The sequence below is a fragment of the Salmo trutta genome, chromosome 29, assembly GCF_901001165.1.
Source record: "Salmo trutta chromosome 29, fSalTru1.1, whole genome shotgun sequence".
In the NCBI taxonomy this organism is placed as follows: Eukaryota; Metazoa; Chordata; class Actinopteri; order Salmoniformes; family Salmonidae; genus Salmo; species Salmo trutta.
The window spans coordinates 42853440-42866531 of NC_042985.1; the positions used below are offsets into that span (position 1 = coordinate 42853440).

At 40.5% G+C, this 13092-nt stretch overlaps 1 protein-coding gene across 2 annotated transcripts in view; it reads right to left on the reverse strand.

The window, feature by feature from the left end:
* cep120 (centrosomal protein 120) overlaps positions 1-13092 on the reverse strand; it is a 64113-nt gene that overhangs the window by 44179 nt on the left and 6842 nt on the right. The window contains exons 5-9 of one of the 2 annotated variants that reach the window (XM_029722247.1): positions 11785-11933; positions 3917-4114; positions 3467-3691; positions 3003-3243; positions 2503-2677 (exon numbers count right to left, since the gene is read on the reverse strand). In XM_029722247.1, coding sequence (XP_029578107.1) covers positions 2503-2677; positions 3003-3243; positions 3467-3691; positions 3917-4114; positions 11785-11933 — 988 coding nt within the window. The remainder of the gene's footprint in view (positions 1-2502; positions 2678-3002; positions 3244-3466; positions 3692-3916; positions 4115-11784; positions 11934-13092) is intronic. The other variant, XM_029722248.1, reaches the window with a different exon arrangement.

Sequence of the window (13092 nt, forward strand, 5' to 3'; positions counted from 1 at the left end):
TGAATAAGTTTCAATTCACTAATCCGTCGAGCCCTCTCCCGCTGGAATGAATGATGTGCATCTTCTAGTGATCTATTGATAAGATAGGCATTCGCATGTCAGTCACAAAGCGAATGATGACAGGGAAATGCAGTCTGCCGTCTGTCCCGCCTCCCAGGACAATTTGTGTGTGCTGTGGTTGGTTGAAATCGTTTTTTCATTACAGGGAGAGTATTTGTGTTAACGATGAGTCGAAATCCACTTAGCTACGCAGAGACGTGGTGCATAGGCTATTTGCTGTGCTTTGCTTGACAACTGAACAGCAAGTGTTAACTAGTTTAGAAAAGGTGACGAACTGAATGAATAAAGTCAATCTTTGCCATTCATAAATCATGCATCTTGGCTATACAGTGCCTTCAGAAAGTATTCATACCCCTTGACTTATTCCACATTTTGTTGTGTTACAGCCTGAATTCAAAATGGATTAAAATAGGTTGGGGGGGGGTCCATCTACACACAATACCTCATAATGACAAAGTGAAAACGTTTTTCGAAATGTTTGCCAATTTATTAAAAATGAAATACAGAAATATCTAATTTACAGAAGTATTCACACCCAAGTCAATATTTTGTAGAAGCACTTTGGCAGCGATTACAGCTGCTAGTCTTTCTGGGTACATTTCTAAGGGCTTTCCACACCTGGATTGTGCAACATTTGCCCATTATTCCTTTCAAGATTCTTCAAGCTTTGTCAAATTGGTGGATCATTGCTAGACAAACATTCAGGTCTGGCCATATGTTTTCAAGTAGATTTAAGTCAAAACTAACATTCACTGTCTTCTTGGTAAGCAACTCCAGTGTTATTTTGGCCTTGTGTCTTAGGTTATTGTCCTGCTAAAAGGTGAATTCATCTCCCTGTGCCAGTGGAAAGCAAACTGAACCAGGTTTTCCTCTAGGATTTTGCCTGTGCTTAGCTCTATTATGTTTTGTTTTTTTATCCTGAAGAAGTTTCCAGTCCTTAATGATTACAAGCATACGAATAAACATGAAGCAGCCACCACTATGCTTGTATTTGCCCCAAACATAACACTTTGTATTCAGGACAAAAAGTTAATTGCTTTGCCACCATTTTTGCAGTATTACTTTAGTGGCTTAGTGTTTGTTTTGGAATATTGTATTCTGTACAGCCTTCCTTCTTTTCACTCTGTCAATTAGATAAGTATTGTGAAGTAACTACAATGTCCTATAACCCTAACTCAGCCATTAAACTCTAAATGTTCTAATGTCAACATTGGCATCATAGTGAAATCCCTGAGCTGTTTCCTTCCTCTCCGGCAACTAAGTTAGAAAGGACGCCTGTATCTTTGTAGTGACTTGAATTGATACGCCATCCAAAGTGTAATTAATAACTTCACCATGCTCAAATGGATATTTAATGTCTGCTTTTTTTATTTTTACCAATAGGTGCCCTTCTTTGAGGCATTGGAAAACCTCTCTGGTCTTTGTGGTTGAATCTGTGTTTGAAATTCACTGCTTGACTGAGGGACCTTGTGTGGGGTACAGAGATGAGGTAGTCATTCAAAAATCATGTTAAACACTACTATTGTACACAGAGTCAATCCATGCACCTTGTTATGTGACTTGTTGAGCAAATGTTTACTCCTGAACTTATTTAGGCTTGCCTTAACAAAGGGGTTGAATAATTGACTGAAGACATTACAGCTTTTCATTTGTAAAAAAAAAAATTATATATATATATTTCTAAAAACAATTCCACTTTGGCATTATGGGGCATTCAACGTAGACCAGTGACAAAAAAATATAAATGTAATCAATTTTAAATTCAGGCTGTAACATAACAAAATGTGGAAAAAGTCAAGGGGTGTGAATACTTTCTGAAAGAACTGTATTACGCCATTGAGCACGTTCGGATTGGCTAGTGAGGGGCCAAGCCTCGACATACCCACAACTTGTTAATTCATCAACACCCAGCTCAGTCGCACCAGCGCCAGCTACTGTGCCCATAATTCCAGTTGTGAAAATAGCAAAAAGATTTGACGCACCCCTGAACTTATAACGCTACCACCAGCGCTAAGATTTACCATTGCTGTAGGGCTTGTTAAAATAGAGCCCAGAATGTTAACATTTTGTGAAAGCAAACGTTTCTTTGACCAAGTTACACTTCTCGAAAGGCCCCGAATTGCTGGAATGACCCACATGGTAACGTGGCTTACATTTTGTGGTATGAAAGAATGATTGGAGGAATGTACATTTTCGAGCTGAATCAAAGTGGACACTTCAAGAAAAATAAAGAGATAAAACGAGACCTCAAAATGTGCCAAGAAGGGGGGAATAACTGGACTAAACCAAAGGCTTGTTAAAGGAATACTAGACAAATATATTTCAATATTTTTTTCATTAGTCCACTGTTAATACAATCCTAGAAAATTGTGCATTTCAGCAGTCAAGTTTTCAGGATAGAGCACTTTCAGTACAGAGCAAAAACTGTAATGATCACTCTACCGGAGTGTGCAGCTGACGGGGAAGCCCAGGTTTAGGTTGCGGACGCTGCGCAGGTCCATGGAGAAACAGTAGTGATGTGCCGAGGAGGGGATGGCTATCTTTGGTGCGGAGACGCTGACCGAGGACAGGCCTCCTTCAGGCTCGTCCTCTACCTGGCACGGGGAAAGGACCGAACCTGGAGGCCCAAGTCAGACAGACACAACCACAGACATGTTAGTGCTTTTCATCCTGGCTTTCTTGTTCAGAGGCAACGGCAGCTTTTCAAATGGAATAATTCTTGAGCTTAACCGGGGACTAAGAAGCCTTTAGAGGAAGTGTGGTGGGTGTGCCTACTGTATTGGTTCCCAAAAGTGGAACTAAAGCGGTCAGGTTTTACTGCCAAACCCTTGAGACGGGGCACATTTGTGTTGCGTCTCCCAGAGATTTCCCTTTAGGACCAATGGAATGGTCTAAAATGTTCAAATGAATGTGAATGAGAGCCCACTCAAACAAACACCTACCAGTTGGGAGAGGTTGAGCCTGCAAGGCAGCTTCTACCTGCAGGCTGTCAGCCTCGCTTTCTGTGAGGGGGTTGGGAGGGGACACAGCTAGGGACGTGGGAGATTTAATGGGGGACTTTATGCCAGGTGAGGGAGTTCGGGGCCACTTTTCAGCAGAGGGAGATGGAGGGAGGACGTGCGCCACAGTCCCGGTCTTCAGTGGAATCAGAGGACCATCTCCTCCCTCTGCATTAGCTCCCACCTACCAACACACAGAGAGAGACAGAGAGAAACCACCTCTGTCAAAGTTTATCAAAGTGTTCCTCCGGTCATTTGCAATGATGCAAAAATCGAGACGACCAACATCAGAGACAGTAACCAAGTAATTGAGCCCTACAGCAGTAGGGTATTAAACATTCTATTACATCAGATCAGTAGGTTAGTAACCGTGATTAGCTCAATGTGTCAGGTAGGCCTTTCTTTACCGGAGTAGTGAGAGCCTCTCTCCTGAGTGTGACGGACACCCCCACAGTGGGCTGCAGATCCATGGGGACAGGAGGCAAGCTTTGCTTGGCTCGGTTAGGAGGCTGGAGGATGAAGGCCCCCTCCACTGTGGCCACCTGCTTCTCCAGGTCCACACTGCTCTTAGCCAGGCCAGCCAGGGAGACCTCTGTGCTGCCAAGGGAGTGGTTCCCACAGCAGAGGTGGACCTGTGACAAAACATACGATTATGAAACACTAGTGTCTCTGTGTAACGGATTCCATTGATGGCAAGAAGGAAACTTTTTTTGCAATATTTCTGTCACCATTTTATGGGAGTCATGTTATATCTGATTAAAAATCAAATGATAATGACACCAGACTTTGTTGACACTCCAGCAAAGCAACTATTTGCGTTGCGTTAGCATGTGAGAGCATGACAGATAGCACAGCACCTGAAGACTGGGCTGCAGGCTGAGAAAGGCCAGTAGAACCGGATCACTGCTGCGGATTCGGACCGAGGCCCTCTCTGGCTCAAAGCTGGGGCTAATCAGGTTTTGGAAAGGTTCACTGGTGATGTCATTACCCAGCAGGGTATAATAGAAGAAAAACTCAGACCCTTCACCGACCAGCTTCATCGTACTGGGAATCAACTGAAATACACAAGCAAACAAATCACTGTCAATGCACACCTGCAATACCGGCATGAACTTCAGAATACAGGATGACAAAGGACAAGATCAGTTGGATAACAAAGCAAGCACTATCATTTACGAACAATCTTCCTTTATATACAATCAGTGAAAGCATTACCATGTTTATCCCTTAATACCAAGTGATAAGATGACACAAGTCAAGTTCAGTCTAGTGCAGTAGGTTGGTTGTTTGAATGCAGCAGGTAATCCTTCGTAAAGTCATGACTTATTGTTTTGAGTTTATATTCAAATTCTGGGGTCAAGTTTGACTAATGTTTATGTTAATATTTTCAGCATTAGTGTACATTGCGGTATTCTTTGAATTCTCAGTGTTTTCCACAAGTATATAGAGTAGCAGAAGGTGGTGGCCTATTTTTATTTATTTAACTAGGCAAGTCTTATTTTACAATGACGGCCTACCCCAGCCAAACCCCCCCCCCCCCCCCCCCCCCCCCCCCCCCCCCCCCCTCTAACCCGGACGACGCTGGGCAAATTGTGGCCACCCTATGGGACTTCCGATCACGGCCGGTTGTGATACAGCCCGGGATCAAACCAGGATCTGTAGTGATGCTTCTAGCACAGATGCAGTGCCTTAGACCGCGGCACCACTCGAGAGCCTAGTCTAGTCTTCATGGCCCTCTTTATACTTTATCGAGGCATTGACGTACGCAAAAATCGCTCCAAGGCCGTCAGCTCAAGAGGTTAAAACAGAAAAAGCACATAGCCCACATTATCTTGAAAAATAAGGTTTCCATTTAACCATTTGTTTTATGTTTTCGCTTTCAAAATCCACTTTAAAAAAATTATTATAGAAAAATTAAATTAATTTCAAAAAAAATATTAATATTAATTAATTAAACAAAAATGGATGTTCCAAATGCACAACAATACTTAAACCACATCAGCAGACCGCTTTTGAGGTCTGGAAGAAATCTGAGAAATGTTGATATTTGGGTGTAGTTACCTTTTAATTCACACCTAGCAAGAGGCTGCTGTTTAGCAGTGCTTGTAGCCCACATGATAGTAGAATTTGCTAAACAAATACCCATCGGATTGATGAAAAGAATCATAAAATTGTGCCAGGCAAGCATAGGCAACTTTGTAGTTAACGTTTAATTGAAAAGGTCTTTGGGAAAGGAAGAAGACTGTTTTCATTAGCACTGTTTTCATTAGACACACGCACAAAGACAGGGGCATTCTCATCGCCTCTTCAAAAAGTTGCAGGAAATACAAATCACTGATACATTCTGTTTAATGTCTTATGACAAACTTGGGCAAATTAATACATTAAATACATTTAGTTGATTCCCTATTAAAAAGGAAAACTCCACCCATACTCTGGTACTTGTTTAATTAGTCCATTGCTGATATAGTCCGAAAATGTTTTGTTTGTCAGTAATCATGTTAAGAAACTTTTGTCATGTAGCGTATGTGAACACCTGCTCGTCGAACATCTCATTCCAAAATCATGGGCATTAATATGGAGTTGGTTCCCCGTTTGCTGCTATAAATAAAACAGCCTCCACTCATCTGGGAAGGCTTTCCACTACATGTTGGAACATTGCTGCAGGGACTTGCTTCCATTCAGTCACGGTGCATTAGGGAGGTCGGGCACAAATGTTGAAGGATTAGGCCTGACTCGCAGTCAGCATTCCAAATTCATCCCAAAGGTGTTAGATGGGGTTGAGGTCAGGGCTCTGTGCAGGCCAGTCAAGTTCTTCCACACTGATTGACAAAGCATTTCTGTATTAACCTTGCTTTGTGCATGTTTCAGCATATTGTCATGCTGAAACAGGAAAGGGCGTGCCCCAAACTGTTGCCACAAAGTTGGAAGCACAGAATCATCTAGATTAGAATGTCACTGTTTGCTGTAGCGTTAAGATTTCCCTTCACTGTAACTAAGGGGCCTAGCCCAAACCATGAAAAACCACCCCAGACCATTATTCCTCCTCCACCGAACTTTACAGTTAGCACTATTTATTGTGGCAGGTAGCGTTCTCCTTAGAGGTCGACCGATTAATCGTAATGGCCGATTAATTAGGGACGATTTCAAGTTTTCATAACAATCGGTAATCGGTATTTTTGGCCACCGATTTGCCGATTTTTTTTTTTTACATTTTATATAAATATTTTTTAACTAGGCAAGTCAGTTAATGACGGCCTAGGAGCGGTCGATTAACTGCCTTGTTCAGAGGCAGAACGACAGATTTTTACCTTGTCAGCTTGGGGATTCAATCTTGCAACCTTACGGTTAACTAGTCCAACGCTCTAACCACCTGCTTTACATTGCACTCCACGAGGAGCCTGCCTGTTAGGCGAATGCAGTAAGAAGCCAAGGTAAGTTGCTAGCTAGCATTAAAGTTATCTTATAAAAAACAATCAATCATAATCACTAGTTAACTACACATGGTTGATGATATTACTAGTTTACCTAGCCTGTCCTGCGTTGCATATAATCAATGCGGTGCGCATTCGCGAAAAAGGACTGTCGTTGCTCGAACTTGTACCTAACCATACACATCAATGTCTTTCTTAAAATCAATACACAAGTATATATTTTTAAACCTGCATATTTAGTTAATATTGCCTGCTAACATGAATTTCTTTTAACTAGGGAAAATGTGTCACCTCTGCAACAGAGTCAGGGTATATGCAGCAGTTTGGGCCGTCTGGCTCGTTGCGAACTGTGTGAATACTATTTCTTCCTAGCAAAGACATCCGACTTCGCCAAATGGGGGATGATTTAACAAAACCGCATTTGCGAAAAAAGCACAATCGTTGCACGACTGTACCTATCCATAAACATCAATGCCTGTCTTAAAATCAATACACAGAAGTATATATTTTTAAACCTGCATATTTAGCTAAAAGAAATCCAGGTTAGCAGGCAATATTAACCAGGTGAAACTGTGCCACTTCTCTTCCGTTCATTGCACGCAGAGTCAGGGTATATGCAACAGTTTGGGCCGCCTGGCTCGTTGCGAACTAATTTGCCAGAATTTTACGTAATTATGACATAACATTGAAGGTTGTGCAATGTAACAGGAATATTTAGACTTATGGATGCCACCCGTTAGATAAAATACGGAACGGTTCCGTATTTCACTGAAAGAATAAATGTGATAGTTTCCGGATTCGACCATATTAATGACCTAAGGCTCGTGTTTGTGTGCTATGTTATAATTAAGTATATGATTTGATAGAGCAGTCTGACAGAGCGATGGTAGGCACCAGCAGGCTCGTAAGCATTCATTCAAACAGCACTTTCATGCGTTTTGCCAGCAGCCCTTCGCAATGCATTGCGCTGTTTATTATGACTTCAAGCCTGTCAACTCCCACGATTAGGCTGGTGTAACCGATGTGAAATGGCTAGCTAGTTAGCGGGTGCGCGCTAATAGCATTTCAAACATCACTCGCTCTGAGACTTGGGAGTGGTTGTTCCCCTTGCTCTACATGGGTAACGATGCTTCGAGGGTGGCTGTTGTCAATGTGTTCCTGGTTCGAGCCCAGGTAGAAGCGAGGAGAGGGACGGAAGCTATACTGTTGCACTGGCAATACTAAAGTGCCTATAAGAACATCCAATAGTCAAAGGTATATGAAATACAAATTGTATAGAGAGAAACAGTCCTATAATTCCTATAATAACTACAACCTAAAACTTCTTACCTGGGAATATTGAAGACTCATGTTAAAAGGAACCACCAGCTTTAATATGTTCTCATGTTCTGAGCAAGGAACTTAAACGTTAGCTTTCTTACATGGCACTTTCACTTTCTTCTCCAACCCTTTGTTTTTGCATTATTTAAACCAAATTGAACATGTTTCATTATTTATTTGAGGCTAAATTGATTTTATTGATGTATTATATTGTTAAAATAAGTGTTAATTCAGTATTGTTGTAATTGTCATTATTACAAAAAAAAAAAAATATTATATATATATATATATATATATATATATATAAAAAACAAAAGTAAATAAATTAAATAAAACGGGAAAAAAATACACAAAAAAAATAATGCAGTTTTTATTTTAAATCGGCATCAGCTTTTTTGGTCCTCCAATAATCGGTATCGAAAAATCATTATCGGTCGACCTCTAGTTCTCCTGGCATCCAACAAACCCAGATTTGTCCGTCAGACTGCCAGATGGTTAAGCGTGATTCATCACTCCATCACTCCAGAGAGTGATACACCACTCCAGCCGACGCTTAGCATTGCTCATGATGATCTTAGGCATGTATGCGGCTGCTCGGCCATAGAAACCCATTTCATAAGGCTCCCGAAAAACAGTTATTGTGCTGACATTGCTTCCAGAGTCAGTTTGGAACTCGATAGTGAGTGTTGCAACCGAGGACAGACGATTTTTTATGAGCTACAGTCCCATTCTGTGAGCTTGTGTGGCGTACCACTTCTCGGCTGAGCAGTTGTTGCTCCTACACGTTTCCCCTTCACAATAAGAGCACTTACAGTTGACTGGGGAAGCGCTAGCAAGACAGAAATTTGACGAACTGACTTGTTGGAAAGGTGGCATCCTATGAGTTCTACGGTAAGGCCATTCTACTGTCAATGTTTAGCTATGGAGATTGCATGGCGGTGTGCTCGATTTTGCACACCTGTCAGCAACGGGTGTGGCCGAAATAGCCGAATCCACTAATTTGAAGGGGTGTCCACATACAAAAGTATGTAACTTTCAAAATACAGAAATCACCGCCTTATGATGCATTTTTTGATTTCCAACAAGCAAAACATTTTGGGACCATATCAACAATGGACTAATGACAAATACCAAAACATTGTTTTTGGGCGGGTCTTTCCTTTAAGGTCAATAAAAAATGTAATATCAATGAATTTCGTTTTAATGCCTGGATTCCGTGAGGGCCCTAATTATCATATTCTGACCAGAATAAGGCTCGCCACACTGCCACATTGTTCTAAAACACAAGGCCCAAATCTACACTGGAGTGTCTTACCAAGAAGACAGTGAATGTTCCTGAGTGGCCGAGTTACCGTTTTGACTTAAATCTACTTGAAATTCTATGGCAAGACCTAAAAAATGGTTGTCTAGCAATGATCAACAACCAATTTGACTGAGCTTGAAGAATTTTGAAAATAATATTGTGCTAACGTTGCACAATCCAGATGTGGAAAGCTTTTAGAGACTTACCCCAAAGGTGCTTCTACAAACTATTGACTCAGGGGTGTGAATACTTATGTAAAATAGATGTTTCTGTGTTTCATATTCATGTTTCACTTTGTCATTATGGGGTAGATGGGTGAGGAAAAAAATATATTTAACACATTTTGAATTCAGGGAATAACAACAAAATATAGAATAAGTCAAGAGGTATAAATATTTTCTGAAGGTACTGCATATGCGAACAACTTACAGACACACAAACTACGACTTCATCTCATCTGCCCAGACCAGCATGCTCACACCACCATCCCTAGTGCCTGCATTGATTGATTTCCAAGTTTTTAGTATAAATCTTTTCAAGATGAGTGATGCGCAATGTTCCCTCTAAGCCACCGCGAAGAAAAAATGCCAGGCTTTGCAGAGACGCAAGAGATTGAACTACATCCCATTAGTTTCACTACATAGATCAACACTTTACTTGATCGAATCAACATTATAAAATCAGCCCATAATCAATGCAATAAACCAAAACAAATATAACTTGGCAGGATTTAGTTTGTGATTTTGTTGTAGGCAGAGCCAGAGAGCAACGGAGTAGAATTCCTCTGGCGGGGGTAGCCCAAAAGTGATCTTTCAATCATCTGCGAGTGAATGCGCTTTTCAGATCAGTTAAGATCTGGGTGTGCACATTTGTGGATATTCTTTGCTAGTTAGTGAGTTCTTAGCCAAGTTATAGATAAGTATATGTCAGCAATGGGGAGTTACTTGTCACGTCCTGACCAGTATAAGGGGTTATTGTAGTTTGGTCAGGACGTGGCAGGGGGTATTTGTTTTATGTGGTTCGGGGTTTAATGGGATATGTATTTATGTAAGAGGGGTGTTTGATTTATGTGTTCCGGGGTTTTTGGGTAATGTTCTTGTTTTGTATTTCTATGGTTTTCTATGTTGTGTATTTCTTTGTGTTGGCCTGGTATGGCTCTCAATCAGGAACAGCTGTACATCGTTGTTGCTGATTGAGAGTCATACTTAGGTAGCCCTGTTTTACCTGTCCCTTTGTGGGAAGTTGTGGTTGCATAGCTGTGTGTTTTAGCCTGCAATCCTGATCGTTTTCTTGTTTTGTTTGTGTTCAATAAAAGTCATTATGAGCACTCAACCCGCTACGCCTTGGTCCACTACGTACGACGACCGTTACATTACTGCTTCCTACAAGAGCACAAATCATGTACGCTTCATTTCAAGCCGTCTTTGTAAAGCCAGTCAGATAAAAATCTTATATCTTAAAAAGGGGCAGTGTTGCACTTTGAGACAGGCTTGAATTTGCAAATAGGCAGAGGGGTAGCCAACATAGTCAACCTCTCTGAATGGTAATAATAATTAAATGTTATTTTGTAAAAGTGGTTTCTCGCATCATACATTACAAATCATATTGGCTACTGTCTAAAACTGTAAGGGTTCAACCTCAGTGTTTACTCTAAACATGCACCGGAAGTTGCACAAAATTCTCAAGATTCCGCTCATAAGACAAATTTGCTCAGTGCCCCAAAAGATTTGAGGGAACATTGGTGATGAGAATAGAATCGTCCTGCCCATTGGGTATCTCACTACAGCGCCATATGGCATGTCTTGAAATATGCAGACAGACGGATTAAAAGGAAGTTTATATTAACCAGGTTTCCGCGAAACCTTTATGCAAGTAAAGCACATGTCAAACAATTTATGACCGGCCTGATGGAAACTTTTCAAATGTCGACAAAACTAAATATGCTAGACAAGGTGTGACCTTATTGTGTCAGCAAAATTATTTTTGCAAGACATGCAGGTGGAAAAGTTTATGCGCAAATATTGACATAACCATCATATCGAGGTAAACTTGGAGTCACATGACGACCTGTGTGGTCTTCCCACTATGACTCGGGGAAACAATGCAGTTTATTAGGCTACAGATTAAATAAGTTATGATGCTACTTTCCAATAAATATCGAGGATCTTATTCTGGTGACACGATCATCGATGCTTGGCTGCCGTTTGACCAAAGAAATGATCTTGCTCTTTGTCAATAATAATAATAATAATAATAATAATAATAATATCATCATGTATGCTATACATGTGCTATAGCCAACAGCATGCAGATAGCACTAGTGGCTAGAACGCACATGCCAATACCAGAGTGGGCACACTCGGTCTATAAAGCAACATTTTTTGTGAGAAACCTTCAGTAGTTAAATGTGATGGAAACCTATTTAACTTGTATTTTTATTTGATACATGGGAATTTAGCCACAAAAGGTATTTTTATGTGCACTACACCATCACGCACAGCAACAAGAACATTTGATGGAAACATCTCTGGTGGGAAAATGTGCACTGTTTTTATGCAGATTATAGAATATTTGCATGAAAATCTGTTGCCAATTGGATGGAAACCTAGCTATTGAAAAGTAATTACTACATATATGTTTACACAATGCTTGTGAAGAAGCTCTTTACCTGTTCAAGCTTGGTAGCAAAGGCCACAGTAACAGACAAAACAAACAAGTCAGTGCAATAATCTTGATGTCCAATCTGGTGATATCCTTCATCCTCTTTCAGAACAGCCTCTAGTTTCTCTGGCAAAAGGTTACTCGACACAGGAGAACCTACAAAAACAGGTGACAGTTGTTAAAACACCAAATATAGCCAAATCTCCCAAACGTGTTCAAGTAATATATTATAACTTATCTACATTGTCTTGCAAAAGTATTCATCCCCCTTGGCGTTTTTCCTATTTTGTTGCATTACAACCTGTAATTTAAATGGATTTTTATTTGGAATTCATGTAAATGGACATACCTCACAAATTTGGACTATTTTGTGTGAAATGGAAAAAAATTGTTTAAAAAAAAATGTATAAATAAATATGAAAAGTGGTGCATGCATATGTATTCACCCTCCTTGCTATGAAGCCCCAAAAAAAGATCTGGTGCAACCAATTACCTTCAGAAGTCACATAATTAGTTAAATAAAAGTCCACCTGTGTGCAATCTAAGTGTCACATGATTTTATATATATATATATATATATATATATATATATATATATATATATATATATATATATATATATATATATATATACACACATACACATACACATACACACACACACACACACACACACACACACACACACACACACACACACACACACACACGTTCTGAAAGGCCCCAGTCTGCAACACCAGTAAGCAAGGGGTACCACCAAGCAAGCGGCACCATGAAGACAAAGGAGCTCTCCAAACAGGTCAGGGTAGGGTTATAAAAAAAATCCAAATACTCCACAGAGCTGGGCTTTACGGAAGAGTGGCCAGAAAAAAAAACATTGCTTAAAGAAAAAAATAAGCAAACACGTTTGGCGTTCGCCAAAAAGAATGTGGGAGACTTCTCAAACATATGGAAGAATGATCTAATCAGATGAGTCTGAAATTGAGCTTTTTGGCCATGAAGGAAAATGGTATGTCTGGTGCAAACCCAACACCTCTCATAACCCTGAGAACACCATCCATCATGCTGTGGGGATGTTTTCCATCGGCAGGGACTGGGAAACTGGTCAGAATTGAATGATGGCACTAAATACAGGGAAATTCTTGATGGAAAGCTGTTTCAGTCTTCCAGAGATGTGAGACTGGGACAGAGGTTCACCTTCCAGTAGGACATTGACCCTAAGCATATTGCTAAAGCAACACTCGAGTGGTTTAAGGGGAAACATTTAAATGTCTTGGAATGGCCTAGTCAAAGCCCAGACCTCAATCCAATTGAG